Source organism: Amyelois transitella, chromosome W, assembly GCF_032362555.1.
Source record: "Amyelois transitella isolate CPQ chromosome W, ilAmyTran1.1, whole genome shotgun sequence".
Lineage (NCBI taxonomy): Eukaryota > Metazoa > Arthropoda > Insecta > Lepidoptera > Pyralidae > Amyelois > Amyelois transitella.
The window spans coordinates 9,761,375-9,779,234 of record NC_083536.1 but is presented as its reverse complement, the minus strand read 5'-3'; the positions used below and the strand labels follow the sequence as shown (position 1 = coordinate 9,779,234).

At 38.6% G+C, this 17,860-nt stretch overlaps 1 protein-coding gene across 1 annotated transcript; it reads right to left on the bottom strand.

The window, feature by feature from the left end:
- Positions 1–1,576: 1,576 nt before the first annotated feature.
- Positions 1,577–12,189, bottom strand: LOC132904313 (putative nuclease HARBI1). Its single transcript, XM_060954241.1, has 4 exons — positions 11,953–12,189; positions 11,655–11,851; positions 11,448–11,580; positions 1,577–1,681 (listed from the first exon to the last, which is right to left on the bottom strand). The coding sequence occupies exons 1-4, from the start codon at positions 12,187–12,189 to the stop codon at positions 1,577–1,579; spliced, it is 672 nt and encodes a 223-aa protein (XP_060810224.1).
- Between the last annotated feature and the right edge of the window lie 5,671 nt (positions 12,190–17,860).

Genomic DNA, 17,860 nt, shown 5'->3' with positions numbered 1-17,860 from the left:
GCCATACCCAACTTTCACTCCCATACATTAATGTCGGGACCAACACGCCCCTGTGCACAGCCAGTCGAGCCTTTTTGGATAGTTTCTGACTGCTCATAAAGGCATGCAAAGCTCCATTCACCATGTTCCCCGCGTTCACTCTCCTTTCAATATCACTATCACACTTGCCATCTGATGTAAACTTTGATCCTAGATATACAAACTCTTTCACTTGCTCAACTTTTTCTCCTCCAATCAAAATATTACATGCTGTCATTTCTTTCTCCATTTCAAAAACCAGTGTTTTAGTTTTACTTACGTTCACTTTCATTCCTTTCTCTTTTAAAGCTTCATGCATACAGTTTACCATCTCCTGTAACTCCTCCGCTGATGACGCCAGTATAACCTGATCGTCGGCATAGAGCAGACATTTGACGAGTAATCCTTAATCCACTTTCAGACTCTTTCAAATCTGTCAAACAACTATCCATAAATAGGTTGAACAGCCACGGTGACGCAACACATCCCTGCCTAACACCTTTCTCAATCTTAAACCACTCAGTGTGCGCTCCGTTTATCCTGACACAAGCACTCGAATCCTCATATAAGGATTTCAGTGCTCGTATCAAGAGACTGCTCACCCCATGCATAGAAAGTGCTGACCACAATGCATTCCTCTCAACTCTGTCATAGGCCTTGTCCAAATCCACGAATGTGCAATAGACTTTTTGACTCTTGGCCAAAAACTTTTCGGCTATGCACCGCAAAGAAAAGACCTGATCAGTACATCCCATTCCCTTTCGAAATCCCGCTTGAGCATCCCATATTTTGTCATCAGTTTCATTCCTGACTCTATTAATCAATACCTTAGCATACAATTTGCCGACGACGCTAAGCAGGCTTATACCACGATAATTTTTGCAGTCCAGTTGTGACCCTTTTCCTTTGTAAAGTGGCACAATAACAGCCTTACACCAATCTTTTGGTACTCGGCCGCTTCTCCAACACAAATTGAAAAGGCAGTACAACTGTCTAGCTACGACGCCTTTTCCTGCTTTAAGCATCTCGACCGACACTCTATCATACCCGGCAGCCTTACCCGCTTTCATACTCTTAAGTGCTTCCACAATTTCAAACATTTCAATTTCGCCTTCCATCTCATTCTCTTTTTCTTCGCTATAGCAGAACTCTTTCTTATTTTCTTCCTTTTTTTCAAATAAACTCTCAAAATAGTCCTTCCATATCTTTAGCACACATTCTTCTCCTTTCACAACGCTACCATCCTGGCATCTGATCCTAGTCAGCTCTCTGGTTATGGTTTTTCCTCGGGCTTACCTTACGGATTTCCAGAATACTTTCAGATTTTTTATTTTTTATGTTCGTGATAATTTAAATAGCATATAGAGCACACATATATTAGGCTTACTCTTATTGTTTAAATTAATATGTCTGGCAAGATAATTGTACCACTATTGTTATATTTTAGGAATTTTAATTAGTTTTATATACCTTAAATTTATTTTTATTATTTAGGATATTTTATTTATTTATTGTTACACTCTATGGCTGATGTATTCGGTAACAGTTCTGGAGATGATTATTTTTCTCTTTCCTCTTCCTCGGACAGCCTCCTCAGTGCTGACGATTTTGGGCCATCTTTAGGCGATAATTTGAACGCTACTTTTTCTTCTTTCTCCAAGAACTTTAATGTTGTACACATAAATGCACAAAGCGTACCTGAACATTACTCCGACTTATTGTCGATATTTTCTAATTCTTCCGTTCACGCAATTCTCATTTCGGAAAGCTTTCTGAAACCTTCTCTTCCTTCAACTATGTATCCCCTTCCGGGATTTAAACTATTTAGAAATGATCGAATTTACGAAACCGTCACTAATGGTGTCACTAAAATGGTAAGATGTGGTGGAGTCGCGATTTATTTACGAGGTGATGATATACCATGCCAAATTCTATCTCAATCTCCTTCTGCATATGAAAACCCTGAACACCTTTTTCTAGATATTTCTCTTTCTCATACTAAGATTCTTCTTGGTGTATATTATAGCCCTTCTCTTCACATAAATTACTTTTCCTCTTTGGAGCTTCTTTTGTCGGATTATCGTAGTCGTTTCGAACACATTATTATAATGGGGGATTTTAGATAGATAGATAGATAGATAGATAAAACTCTTTATTGCACCATAAGAATAAAACATACAAAACAACACAAAGCAGACATATATGGTACAAAGGATTTTAATACTTGTCTTATTAAAAATGATTTTAGATCAAGATCTTTTCTTTCTCTTCTTCATTCTTTTAATTTACACTGCCTTCCTCTTAGCGCTACACATTTTCCACATAATGGTCCGCCATCTTTTCTTGATCTTATTATCACTTCTTCCCCGGATCTTGTGTCAGTTCATGGCCAATTTAATGCAGTGTGTTTTTCTGCTCATGACCTTCTTTATGCGTCTTTTAAGTTGCGTTCTCCTAAGCGTAGACACAAAGTTATTTTCCGTCGTGATTTCACGGCAATTAATGAACAGTTATTTTTAACTGATTTTAATAATGCGGACTAGAGCACTGTTTTAATGGCTCCAGACGTAGATTCAAAGGTCTCTAAATTCAACGAAATCTTATTATTATTACTTTTCGATAAACATGCTCCTCTTCATCCTGTTCGCATTAAACATAACCCTGCTCCTTGGCTCACACCCGAAATCAGGAAGTGCATGGCCAGAAGAGATAAAGTGTGGGATAACAATGGACTGTATTTAATAAAGGAGATAAATTAGAGTAGGTAGGTATGTAATGTGGTTGCCCGGGTTGGACAAATCCCCAATGAAATTTGAGTACGACTCACCTTTCCTCTGCACGGCAGATTTCCCAGTTCCTCACGGAGGCCTCCGGGTAATTGAAGATATACCACACACACAACTCTGTCCAAAATCACTTAAAACAAAATTTATTAAAAGTTTCGATGGTGATTGCGAGCGCGCTTGAAGCAGACTACTCTAGCGCCACTTTTTCTCTCGGTGGCTAAAACTGGTACTTTCTACCACACATTAGTCCGGTGGCGCCCTCAACATTCAAAAAGGAAGTATCCAACCACAGATTAAATACGAAACATACCCCCTACCGAAACCATAGTTATGGTTTCTAATAATTAAGAAAGTATACTTTAAAGAGATAATAAGTCATGAAAATTGACAAAGGTATATATAACAATATATTTAAAAAAAAATAATAATTAAAAAACTAAGATTTACTTAGGTATTTAAAGTTTAAGAAACTAATTGGTATAGGGTAATGGACTAAGTTTATTGACTGGTCTTTGCAGAACACTCTTTTCAGTGCGCAAGGTAACACAACGGACAACACCGTCAGGACCGGGATGTAATTTTTCTATTTTCCCTAATGGCCATTTACATGAAGGGGCATTATCGGTTTTAACCAGAACTAAATCTCCAACATTTAGGTTGGTGGATGAATTAAACCATTTTGCTCTTTGTTGAAGTGTATTTAAATATTCGTGACTCCAGCGTTTCCAGAAAATTTGAGAGCACTTTTGTACATACTGCCATCGTGACAGTCTATTTTCGGGCACTTCTTGGAAATTATACTCTGGTAAGGAGGTTAAACTTCTGCCGATTAGGAAGTGTCCGGCAGTCAAGACGTTAAATTCATTAGGGTTGTCACTAGCTGGCAGTGGACACAACGGGCGCGAATTTAAAACTGCTTCAACTTTACAAAATACAGTAGTAAGTTCCTCAAACGTTAAGGACTTTTCACCTACGCTACGTAATAAATGATATTTAGCTGATTTTATGCCAGCTTCCCAGAGTCCACCCATGTTAGGAGCACTTGGAACATTAAACCTCCACACTAATTGTCTTTTGGCGCAGCCATCAGTGATGTCATTCTCGTTATCACGCAAAAACTTTTGAATTTCGTTCAAATGCTTACTCGATGCTATAAAATTGGTACCACAGTCTGAATAAAGTGCCGAGCAAAGACCCCGACGAGCAACAAAGCGATCTAAACAAGCGAGAAAACATTCGGCAGACAAAGAAGATAACACCCCTAGATGTACCGCTTTTGTGGAAAAACAGATGAATAATGCTAAATAAGCTTTAGAAACTTTAGCATGACGATATAAACTAGTTTTGATTAAGAATGGACCACCGAGATCTACTCCAACGTGAGCAAATACTTTGTGGGGTAACAACCTGGTAGGTGGTAGCGGTGCCATCTCAGGTTGTAACAAAGACGGTTTGCATTTAAAGCAAATTTTACATTTGGATAAAACGGATCTTATTACGCTACGAGCGGATGGAATCCAGTAATTTTCATTAATAATGTTTTGTAAGGTACGTGGACCTACATGTAAATATTTTTTATGTAAATATTCTATTAATAATCTAGTAAATTGACTATCCTTCGGTAACAGACGTGGATGTTTAGCATTATATGGAAGTTCAGAATAACCTATACGACCCCCTACCCTGAGAAAGCCGGAGGTATCAATAAATGGCGATAATTTTCGAAACGAAGTTACATGTTTATTATTCTTTATAAATAAATAAATAAATATATATGGGACAAATTACACAGATTGAGTTAGCCTCGAAGTAAGTTTGACACTTGTGTTACGAGATACTAACTCAACGATACTATATTTTATAATAAATACTTATATAGATAAACATCCAAGACCCAGGCCAATCAGAAAAAGTTCTTTTCTCATCATGCCCTGGCCGGGATTCGAACCCGGGACCCCCGGTGTCACAGGCAAGCGTACTACCGCTGCGCCACAGAGGCCAAATAACTGTAATTCAGATTCATAATATGCACTCTGAACTAAACGAATTAACCTGTCCAGTGCTTTATTTAATTCAACTGTCGATAAAGTTGTGGATATTTTATCCTTATTTTTTAATCTTAAAATCCAAGCACACGATCTTTGTAATTTAGTGAAAGATGAAAACAGACTAAACATTCGTATACAAAAATCTTGTTTAGTTTCTTGACACAAGCTATTATTTGAAAATAAATTTACTAATTTCACTTCTGGTAGTTTGCTATTATTTTCGATAACGAAGGTACAAATAGGCCAATCCTTATAATCCTTTTTCATCCAATCTGACCCGTATAACCATTTCTGAGTGCAACTGATAAGTTGCGACGGAGATGCTCCGCGGGAACAAAGATCTGCTAGATTATCTTCACTGCAGACATGACGCCAATAATGAGGAGGTAAAACTTCTATTATCTGTGTCACACGGTGACAAACAAAAGTTTTCAATTTATATGGTTCCGTTTGTAACCATGACAACACGATTGTTGAATCTGATAAAGCAGTAATTTTGTTTATTTTAACTCTTGTAAAAATATCACAGACAGATTTTATTAATTTACTCAACAAAACAGCGCCCATTAATTCTAATCGCGGAATTGTTATGGGTTTTATGGGAGCGACTTTAGATTTGGCGGTAACTAAGCGAACTTTAACATTATTGTCACAATCGCGACTGATGACGTAAACGCAGGCAGTGTAGCCACTAGACGACGCGTCACAAAAGCCAACTAAGTCACAGTTCGATTGTCCCGGTAATAACATATGACGTTCAATGCGTAACTCCGCCAATATCGGAAGTTCTGAAATATAACATTGCCAAGTTGTACTAATATTATCTGGCAACTTTTCATCCCAACCAATACCTAATTTCCAAAGATCCTGCATTATTAATTTAGCTAAGAAAGTGCATGGCGAGATAAAACCCACGGGGTCATATATAGACGCTAATAACTTCAGAACGGATCGCTTAGTAGAAACGCTGTCTGTCTTATTAACTGAAAAAATAAAACAATCTAAAGTGGGAATCCATTTTAGACCCAATACTTTGATACTACTATCGATATCATCTTTAATAAATGTTACAGAACCTTCCCTATTCTCTTCAGGAACTCTCAACAGTAAATCCTTACAGTTACTCATCCACTTTTTTAAAGTAAAATTTGCGCTTTCAAAAATACCTATTAGTTGGTCTTGAACTAAACACGCTTTATCATAAGACTCACAAGAATACAAAATGTCATCCATGTATACACATTCACGTAAAACTTGAGCAGCGAGTGGAAAACGTTTCCCTTCATCTTCAGCCAATTGGTGCAGTGTGCGGATCGCCAAAAAGGGTGAACAGCTAAGTCCGTATGTAACCGTTTTTAATTCATATAAGTTTATGGGATCGTTAGGCGAATACCGGTACAAAATATGTTGATAACATCTATCTTCCTTTCTTAATAATATAGCTCGGTACATTTTGCAAACATCACTCACTAAACAATATTCAAAAAAACGGAATTTTAATATGATAGCAGTAATGTCAGGATACAACTTCGGACCAATCAATAAATTATCGTTTAACGAAACGTTGTTGCTACTTTTTGCCGATCCATCGAACACGACACGTAATGGAGTTGACGCGCTACTTGGACGTAAAATACTATGATGTGGAATAATATATTTGCTAGGAATATCGCCCTGATAACGTTCCATGTGGTCAAGTTTTTCATATTCACGCATAAATTCGTTATATTTCTGATGTAACTCGGGAGTACGCGCAAGTTTACGCTCGGTATACAATAACCTACGTTCGGCCGCGGCGCGGGAATCACCCAGTGGCGCGGGGTCGGTTACGAACGGTAGTGGTACGACATACTGCCCGTTCGATTCTCGAAAATGATTATTAACAAAAATATTCTCAGCAAGTTGGTCCATAGAACTAACGACAGGTGTGCACGGCACTTCCTCCAGTTCCCAAAACTTATGCAATATTTTATCTAATGAACATTCCTCATTATGCGAGACAGATAAATCAAAATTTTGGGAATTATTCTCTCTGTGTGGGAATAATTTACCACTTACAACACAACCAAAAACAGTCTCAATTACGCTTGGAATGTTTGAATTAATTAATATCGGCTTACCCGTGATAAGATCTGGCACAATGTCATTACCCAATAAAATATCAATTCGCGATTTTTTGTAGAAAAATGTGTCTGCTAGTTGATAAGAATTATATTCATTAATTACATGTTTAGGAAAATTGACATTAGGCATATCAGATGAGACCTTGGATACTACGATTAAGTTGACGTTAAATGTAGGACCGTCTGAATGTTTTGGTTTTATTGTGCATGAAATCATCCCTTGATTTTTCACTATGTTCCCGCCTAAACCATTAATAGTAAATGGGCATTTTTTACGCGGCAAACCTAACCTCTGAGCGCACTCTGTAGTGATGAATGAACTTTGAGCTCCGGAATCTAAGACTGCACGGCAGTTTTGATATTGCCCATCAATATCAGTGATGTGCGTAAGTGTAGTTCCTAAGACTACCCCGTATTTATTTTCATCTACACAATGTAGTGCGTGATGAATCGTTCGGTCACTCACGGAGTGAGAAGAAACTAGCGCTTGCTGTGTGTGTGACGGAGACGGTTGCGCGGACGAAGTACTTGGCGGCACGGCCGCTGCGATTGTACGTTCCGCTTTACCTGTATCTTGGTGCAATAAATAATGATGCGACAAAGCACACACTCCGCAAGTGATTGTACTTTTGCACAAATTAGACTCATGATCGGGTTTGAGACAATTAGTGCAGAGCTTCAATGAACGGACACGGTCCTTGCGATCATCGACGGACAATTTACGAAATTGGTCACATCGATATATCATATGACTTTGATTACAATGTGGACAAGTCATGTTTATATTAGAGTTATTATTATTACGATTGTTACGATTTTGAACTCGTGAAGTCGTAAGTACTGACCTTGAAGACGATGTCTTATTTACATAATGACTACTTTTATGCATATTGGTAGGTTTAGGTATTACAGAGGTGCTAGAAAGTGTATGTTCTAGAACTTTTACTTGTTTGTTTACGAAATCAATAAGTTCGGAGAATGTAGGTAAAGAATGTTGATCCCTACTTTCCTCAAATAATTTTCTTGTATGAGGGTCTAGTCTTTGTAATGCTAAATGACAAATTAAAAAATCATTCAAGTTTTTTATATTTAACGCTTGAATAGCCTTTAATGAATGGTCAAAAGTTTCAATAAATAATGTGAGATTAGCCGTCGTGTCTTTAGTGAGCGGCGTAAAGTTAAGCATTTTATCAAAGTACCTACACGCCAGAGTTCTGTTATCGTGATATTTGTCGATTAAACTTTGCCAAACTACCGCGTAATTAGCAGATGTAATAGGTAGTTGTTTAACTATATTTAAAGCTGAACCTTTAACGCATGACAGTAAATAATGAAATTTATCGATATCAGTAAAGTTTCGGTTATGAACTAATGATACAAACGTGCCATAAAAGGTTGTCCAATTTTCAATTTGACCGTCAAATTGAAATAATTGTATTTTAGGTAATGCTGGGACCACTAAATCCTTTTTTACTGAATAATCTACTGGAGATTTATCTGTCTTGTATTTATTTACGATTAACTGACACGCATTGTACATCTCGTCGAAAGTTTCGAGTTCACGATTATTTAATTTTGCCTTCGGTTGTTTTTGTAATTATAGTTCGTATAAATCAAAAATGGCCGTTTCAAATCGCCTCCGAACACTTTCCATATCGGAGAATTGGACCAAAAATGAAGGCAATCGATCTAAGTTACTCTCAATCTTTCCAGACATATCATATATACGTTGCATTTTAATGAAAAGATATTCTTTTTTTGCTAACAATGTATTTATTTTAATTTGCAAAGTTTCGCTTTCCGCCATGTTGATAACACTTGCCGGCTTGCCGGCAAATTACGTATGTACACTTAGTCCACAAAAAGCAAAAGTATGTCTCAAAATAAGATTAATCTTGGCTCGAAGAACCAGAAATGTGGGATAACAATGGACTGTATTTAATAAAGGAGATAAATTAGAGTAGGTAGGTATGTAATGTGGTTGCCCGGGTTGGACAAATCCCCAATGAAATTTGAGTACGACTCACCTTTCCTCTGCACGGCAGATTTCCCAGTTCCTCACGGAGGCCTCCGGGTAATTGAAGATATACCACACACACAACTCTGTCCAAAATCACTTAAAACAACATTTATTAAAAGTTTCGATGGTGATTGCGAGCGCGCTTGAAGCAGACTACTCTAGCGCCACTTTTTCTCTCGGTGGCTAAAACTGGTACTTTCTACCACACATTAGTCCGGTGGCGCCCTCAACATTCAAAAAGGAAGTATCCAACCACAGATTAAATACGAAACATAAAGCTAAACTAAAATTACGTCAGTGCCCATCTGCTGAGAACCATTCTGCTTATGTTTTTCTTCGTAACATTTGCAATAAAAAATGTAGGGATGCTAAGCGCAAATATATTCTAATTTGGATTTTGGAATTCTAATGTGGAAAACTGTCCCCCTGGTAAATTGTGGAAGTTTTTGAAGGGTTTGGGTTTTGGTAAGCAAGGGCCTGAGGAGAGTATTGATATGGACGTAAATGAATTAAATAGGCACTTTTGTTCTTCTTCTAAGAATTGTTCGTCATTTACGAAACAGGCAACGCTTGCTAGTCTGGCTGTTCAACCTTCTTGTGATTTCCCCTCTTTGTGTATAAATGAGATTACCACTGACGATGCAATAAAATTAATTAAGTCCATTAATTCAAGGGCAGTAGGTGATGACGCTATATCCCTTGATATGATTAAACCGATAGCGGAATTGATTGCCCCTTATATTGTGAACATCTTAAACTGTTCCATATCGTCGGGCATCTTTCCCAATAATTGGAAACTCGCTCACATAATTCCTCTTCCTAAAAGAAATTCGCCTTCATGTCCTTCTCATTTGCGTCCTATTTCAATTCTGTCTGTGTTGTCAAAAATCTTGGAATATCATGTCCATCAACAATTAAGTGCACACTTATCACGTATATACTTATAATATTATAAGTTCTTTTCAATCAGGTTTTAAATGTGGCCATAGTACTACGGCAGCTCTTGTAAAAATTACGGATGACATCCGTTTTAATATTGAAAATAAAAAGCTTACCGTACTTGTTCTTCTTGATTTCACAAGTGCTTTTAATACTGTCGATTTCGATATTTTGGTTGAAATTTTACGTACTTTAAATTTTTCCTCAAATGCCCTCTGTTGGTTTTCATCTTACCTTACTGGTCGTAAACAACGTATAAAATTGAATGATTGCTTCTCAGATTGGTGTGATCTAGTAGCTGGTGTTCCGCAGGGTGGCATTCTTTCTCCGGTTCTGTTCTTAATATTCGTTGATGGTATTACTGCGTCTCTTTCCTCTAATTTTCATCTTTATGCCGATAACTTACAGATCTATGCGTCTGCTATTTTGGATGATATTAATGATGCTTTTAGTACCATTAATTCGGATTTGGAGAGGATTGCAGATTGGTCAAGCCGTTTTGGTCTTTTAGTTAATGCTGCCAAGTCACAGGCCATTGTTATTGGTAGTCCGCATTATATTTCGAAATTGGAAAATGTGATGGTTCCTAGCTTAGTTCTGAATAACAATATTATTCCTTTATCTCCCAAAGTGACTAATCTGGGTATCATCATTGACCAGACTCTCTCGTGGATTCCCTGTATCAATGAAATCAGCCGTAAGATGTATGTGTCGTTACATTCACTTCGCCGAATGCAAAAAATTTTACCCGTCGTCACTAAAGCTGTGCTTGTTCAGTCGCTTCTCTTTCCTCTTCTAGATTATTCCGATGTTGCTTGTTTGAACATTACTGAGGAATTGCTTGACAAGTTAGAGCGTTTACAAAACCAGGGCATTCGCTTTGTTTTCGGTCTTCGCAAGTTCGATCATGTTTCAGAGTTTCGTCGCAAATTGAATTGGCTCCCAATTCGCCTTAGACGTAATGTTCACACACTATCTCTCTTGTTTAATGTCCTCTTTAATCCTTCTTTCCCCCACTATCTTCATGATAATTTCTCGTTCCGTGAGACGGATAGTCGTGTGCGGTCTCATAACGATCCCAAATTACTTATTCCTCCTTATTCCTCTCGAACTTATGGTTTATCTTTTGGTGTACGTTCTGCTCAGCTTTGGAATGATCTTCCCCAAGATACGAGATCTGCCCTTAACCATAGTTCTTTTAAAACATTAATCAAAAGACTGTTTTCTGATGCATCTAACATTTGAGTGTACTTATATTTATGTAAGTTTATATATATTTTATTTATGTATGTTTATCATTAATTAGTTTGTAATTAATTGATTGTTGTAACGCATCCTCAATGCTTTTAATCTGCGCTGCCTCTTTGACTATGGATTTTCCTTTTTATTTTGGTTGACTGGAAGAAATCCCGATTGGGATAAGTCCGCCATTGTACATATTCTTTTATATTCAATGACTGTTCTGATTTTGTTATATTTATTTTTATGTACAATAAAGAGTTAACAAACAAACTATTAATACATTTCTTAAATGGAAATGTTTTCTGTTAAAATATCTTTCTTCATTTTCAGCAGGACGTACTATTGCCACATGGGTTCCATCTATGCATCCTATTACTCCAGGAATGCGAAATTTTTCATAAAACCTACAACAAACACAGATATTAACACACATTTATCTGCCAAATAAAATGTCATGTCTTAAACACAATTTACATACCTTCTTTTAATAACATTGCGTTCTGGAACAGTTTGAGGAAATTTTATGTATTTATGCAGGATTGTCGGGTGATTCAATGCTGCTGTCACATCCTTCAATGCCCGAGATACTGATTGCTGCGACATGGGAGTACCTAGTGAACATCCTACTAGGCGTTGGTAGCTGCCAGTTGCATAGAATGAAAGTGCTATTAGTATCTGTAGACCAAAACTAATTAATGAAGCAATTAGGTACTTTTGCAAACTTGTTTGTATCACAAACTAACACAAAGTACTCACATAATTTAAAACAAAATTACCTTGTATTTTGTACTGATATCACTTCTTCTTTTAGGAGCTTGCATCAAGGGTTTTAGCTCTTGATATAAATTATGGAACAATGCCTTGGTGACACGATCATTTCGCTTAAATTCGTCATCACTCATAGCAAGTGCTTTATCGGCGTACCGAGCAATCCTACGCAAATTACGCGTTTCTCGCAAATCCTTTCTACAGGCATCACTGAAAATTACACTTTGCAACACCAAACGAGCCATTGTATGCACTTTTTTACCAGTGGAATGTATACGCAATTTTCACAAGGTTACTATTTCCTTATTGTGATTATCACAATAAATATCCAAGAATAACACAAGTTCAACGCAATATCGAGCTGTCAAAATGGCTTCAAGAGTACCGAATTCTCAAGTTCCATAACACGATCTCAATATTAATTAGTTCACTTAATATCCGCCCGATTTCGCCCCAATGTGGCGCTAGTGTGAAATTCAAGAGTGCCAAATGACGTTTCTTGCATTGAGATTGGCATTGTGTATTGGCATTGCGAGTCGAGAGTAAGCCTGCTGGTAAGTCGATTCTTTAATTGCTATACTGACGCCCATTGGAATGCTGTGAAGATTTTTAAATACCTTAGCAACAGTAGAGACCTAGGCATATGCTATATATCATCTGAATCTCCCAAATTGACTGCATACAGTGATGCTGATTATGCTAATGACTTAACAACAAAACGTTCAACCATTGGATATGTATTCATTAAAAAATGGAGCCACTGTGACATGGTCCAGCCAGCGGCCGCATACAGTTGCACTGTCAACAACTGAGGCGCAGTTCATGGCAGCCTGTGCTGCCACCAAAGAGGCAATGTGGGTCAAACAGCTTCTGTGTGATCTTGGCGAATATGATCAACAATTAGTTTGTATTAATATAGATAACCAAAGTGCCATTATTGTGATCAAAAATGTAAATTTTCATAAAAGGTAAACACATAGAAACTAAAAATCATTTCATAAAGGATAAATTTAATGAAAATATTATTGATTTGCATTATGTACCTAGCAATAATCAGTATGCTGATTTGTTAACCAAAGCTCTCACCAAAGAAAAAAATCATAATTTAAGATGTAAACTTGGAATGTTAAAATTGAGTGATATTGGTGTTGATTAAATGTAAACTTTAGTGTTTAACTTGTAATTTGTATTTCTTTGCTCGTGTGGAAGGCTTAAATTTGGCAAGACTGTTAAATATTTAAACTTTGGCGCCTTCCATTGCGGTGACTATGTGTCAATATCATTTGTATCTTTTCTTCCCTTCAAAAATAAACGCTATACTGTGTGACTGCATAAGTGTGCTATTATTTAAATCATTTAATAATATAATATTTAAATTGCTATCATATAATTAAAATAACAGTGCATTTTCTAAAATTATTAAAAAAATTATCAATAAGCGTTTTATCTTAATAAATATAATATTATATCTGAACAGCAATTTGGATTTAGGCAAAATAAATCGACTGAAGATGCAATAACAGCTCTTTTAACTACTATTGTAGATCAGTTAGACAAAGGAAATAAATGCCTTACGGCATTTTTAGATTTAAAAACGCATTTGATACCGTCTCTGTCCCCATACTTTAAAAAAAACTGGAGCAAATTGGTATAAGGGGATCCCTCTAGAACTGTTCAGAGATTACTTAACTGAACGAAACCAATGTGTTAAAGTTAGTATGCATATCAGTGAATCCTCCCGTATGGAGTTTGGTGTCCCTCAGGGGAGTGTGCTTGGGCCCACACTTTTCTTAATTTATATCAACGACTTGCTCAACCTTGATTTAGCAAATGCCAAAATAATTTCATATTTCGATGATACCGCAATTGTTTTTTGCGGTAAATTATGGCATTAATCCAACATGATACTCAAAAAGGACTAACTATTGTTGATACATGGCTAAAACAAAATTTACTAACCTTTAACCCCCACAAAAGCAAGTTCATGTGTTTTACATACATACATACATAAAATCACGCCTCTTTTCCGGAGGGGTAGGCAGAGACTACCTCTTTCCACTTGCCACGATCTCTGCATATTTCCTTTGCTTCATCCACATTCATAACTCTCTTCATGCAAGCTCGGCGGTTTCGGGTACTTTTGACCTGACCCTTTACCAGGACGTCCTTAATTTGATCAAGATATGTTCGTCTAGGTCTTCCCACCCCGACCTTTCCCTCCACACTCTCCATGTATATCTGCTTAGTCAACCTGTTTTCATTCATCCTCTCCACATGACCGAACCATCTCAACATACCCTTTTCTATTCCTGTAACTACATCTTCTTTCACATCACAACATTCCCTTATCACGCTGTTCCTTATCCGGTCACTCAATTTCACACCCAACATACTCCTTAACGCTCTCATTTCCACTGCATTTATTCTGCTTTCGTGCTTCTTTTGCCATACCCAACTTTCACTCCCATACATTAATGTCGGGACCAACACGCCCCTATGCACAGCCAGTCGAGCCTTTTTGGATAGTTTCTGACTGCTCATAAAGGCATGCAAAGCTCCATTCTCCATGTTCCCCGCGTTCACTCTCCTTTCAATTCTAGATATACAAACTCTTTCACTTGCTCAACTTTTTCTCCTCCAATCAAAATATTACATGCTGTCATTTCTTTCTCCATTTCAAAAACCAGTGTTTTAGTTTTACTTACGTTCACTTTCATTCCTTTCTCTTTTAAAGCTTCATGCATACAGTTTGCCCCTATTGCGGAATATCTGGTCAGCCGAAGAGTTCCCCGATGACTGGAATAAAGGCCTACTGATCACCGTGCCCAAGAAGAGAGACCTCAGTAAATGTGGCAATTGGAGAGGTATAACTTTGCTCTCGATTCCATCTAAGGTGCTTTGCAAAATCATCCTGGACAGACTGTCGAGGGCCATAGAACCTCTCCTTCGCAAAAAGCAGGCTGGTTTCCGGCCCAATCGATCGTGTACGGACCAGGTCAACACCTTGCGCATTATCCTCGAACAGGCATCAGAATGGCAGAGGGAAATTTACTTGACCTTCGTGGATTTCGAAAAAGCCTTCGACACGCTGAGATGGAGCTGTATCTGGAACAGGCTACGTGAAATTGGAGTCCCCGAGAAAATCACGAACTTGATTAAGGCCCTCTACGGAAATTATTCTTGTAGAGTGACCCACAACGGCCTCGTCTCGGAGGACATACCGGTTCATGCTGGTGTGCGGCAGGGATGTCTTCTTTCGCCTCTCCTCTTCCTTGTCGTTCTCGATGGCATTATGCATGACACGACCAACAACAAGCGCCGCGGCATAGAGTGGGGCCTTTCCAATGTCTTAGAAGACTTGGACTATGCCGATGATCTATGACTGTTGAGTCACACACGCGCCGACATGCAGGCCAAGCTGGACGACCTACGACGAGAGGCTTTGAAGGTTGGACTAAAAGGGACAACTGGCTCCCTGCCATTGCTTATCGGCGCAGAGGGGGTGGAGAGAGTCCACAAGTTCACCTACCTCGGTAGTGTAGTGTCGGAAACTGGAGGGACCGAAGAGGACATCACTTCGAGAATCGCCAAGGCAAGAGCAACCTTCGCACAGCTCCGTCCTGTATGGCAATCACGGAAACTGACTAGGAGAGTTAAGCTCAAAATATTCCGGTCCAATGTGAAAACCGTTTTGCTGTATGGGTGTGAGACGTGGAAGGTCACTAAAGACATCTCGCACCGTCTCCAAGTCGTCATTAACCGCTGTCTCCGCCGTATTCTCGGTGTTTACTGGCCTGAGAAAATCTCCAACGTAGACCTGTGGGAACGCTGCGGTAAGACTCCGATTGGATCGGCCACACGCTCCGAAGGGACCCCGAACACATTCCGAGGCAAGCCCTAGACTGGAATCCTCAAGGAAAGCGTAAACGTGGCCGCCCTAAACAGACCTGGCGGCGGACAATCATCGCAGAGGTGAAGAATCTAGGGAACTTGGAGCGAAATAAAATGCGAAGCTCAAGACCGAGCGGGATGGCGATGCACTGTGGATGCCCTCTGCCCCAGCTAGGGGACATAGGACCTTAAGTCAAAAGTAAGTCATACAGTTTGCCATCTCCTGTAACACCTCCGCTGATGACGCCAATATAACCTGATCGTCGGCATAGAGCAGACATTTGACAAGTAACTCATTCATCCTTAATCCACTTTCAGACTCTTTCAAATCTGTCAAACAACTATCCATAAATAGGTTGAACAGCCACGGTGACGCAACACATCCTTGCCTAACGCCTTTCTCAATCTTAAACCACTCAGTGTGCGCTCCGTTGATCCTGACACAAGCACTCGAATCCTCATATAAGGATTTCAGTGCTCGTATTATGAGACTGCTCACCCCATGCATAGAAAGTGCTGACCACAATTCATTCCTCTCAACTCTGTCATAGGCCTTTTCCAAATCCACGAATGTGCAATAGACTTTTTGACTCTTGGCCAAAAACTTTTCGGCTATGCACCGCAAAGAAAAGACCTGATCAGTACATCCCATTCCCTTTCGAAATCCCGCTTGAGCATCCCATATTTTGTCATCAGTTTTATTCCTGACTCTATTAATCGATACCTTAGCATACAATTTGCCGACGACGCTAAGCAGGCTTATACCACGATAATTTTTGCAGTCCAGCTGTGACCCTTTTCCTTTGTAAAGTGGCACGATAAGAGCCTTACACCAATCTTTTGGTACTCGGCCGCTTCTCCAACACAAATTGAAAAGGCAGTACAACTGTCTAGCTACGACGCCTTTTCGTGCTTTTAGCATCTCGACCGACACTCTATCATACCCAGCAGCCTTACCCGCTTTCTTACTCTTAAGTGCTTCCACAATTTCGAACATTTCAATTTCGTCTTCCATCTCATTCTCTTTTTCTTCGCTATAGCAGAACTCTTTCTTATTTTCTTTCTTTTTTTTCAAATAAACTCTCAAAATAGTCTTTCCATATCTTTAGCACACATTCTTCTCCTTTTCATATCCATCACGCTTTACACCCACCCATCCATTAAAATCACCTAGCATAATAATCTTCTCATTTGGCTTGGTAACTTTCAATACTTCTCTTACACTATTCCAGAACTCCTCGTTTTCGCTTTTTGCTGTTGTTGTACCCCCCGAACCCACATCCCACGGTGCATAAACACCTAGAACGAAGATCCGAGTGATTCCAACTTTCAGCCTAATCCATAGAAGACGAGGGCTGACACACTCATACTCATTCACACACTCAGCCATTTGTGCAGAAAGAATTAGACCGACCCCTTGACAGCCTCGGCTGGTACTGGAAATTCCAGACCAATAAGCCATGTAAGGGCCGTGCTGCGTCGCGTCGCATCCTTTCCGCTTCGTTTCATTCACGCACAACACATCCAAACGTCTTTCATCCATCCCTGTATCCCTTAGTCGGCTTTTACGACATCCGTGGGAAAGAGATGGAGTGGTCCTATTCTTTATTGTAATGGTGCTGGGAACCACACGGCACATAGATTACAAGATATTGTTATTCCATGCTAATCCAGCATTACTAATATACAAAATAAATTCGATGAAAAATGAGCAATTCTAGCATTGACTTTTATGCATAATGAAAATTTATGTTGTTAAAATCCCCGATAATTTTTAAGATCAAAATCACAAATATTAGTCAGCACCTGTAGCATTGCTATCCCGTTTCACGACATAATAAAAAGCGAAACAGAAATAGTTTAAAACTAATATATATATACGCGCGATAAAAACGGCGTCGCTACGGGGGCAGGATTACGCAGATATAATGCCTAAATTATTTTTAGTTATGAAAGAACCTTATTTGTTTATTTATTTATTCTTTATTGTAACAACAACAATTTGTAAAGTACAAAAGGCGGACT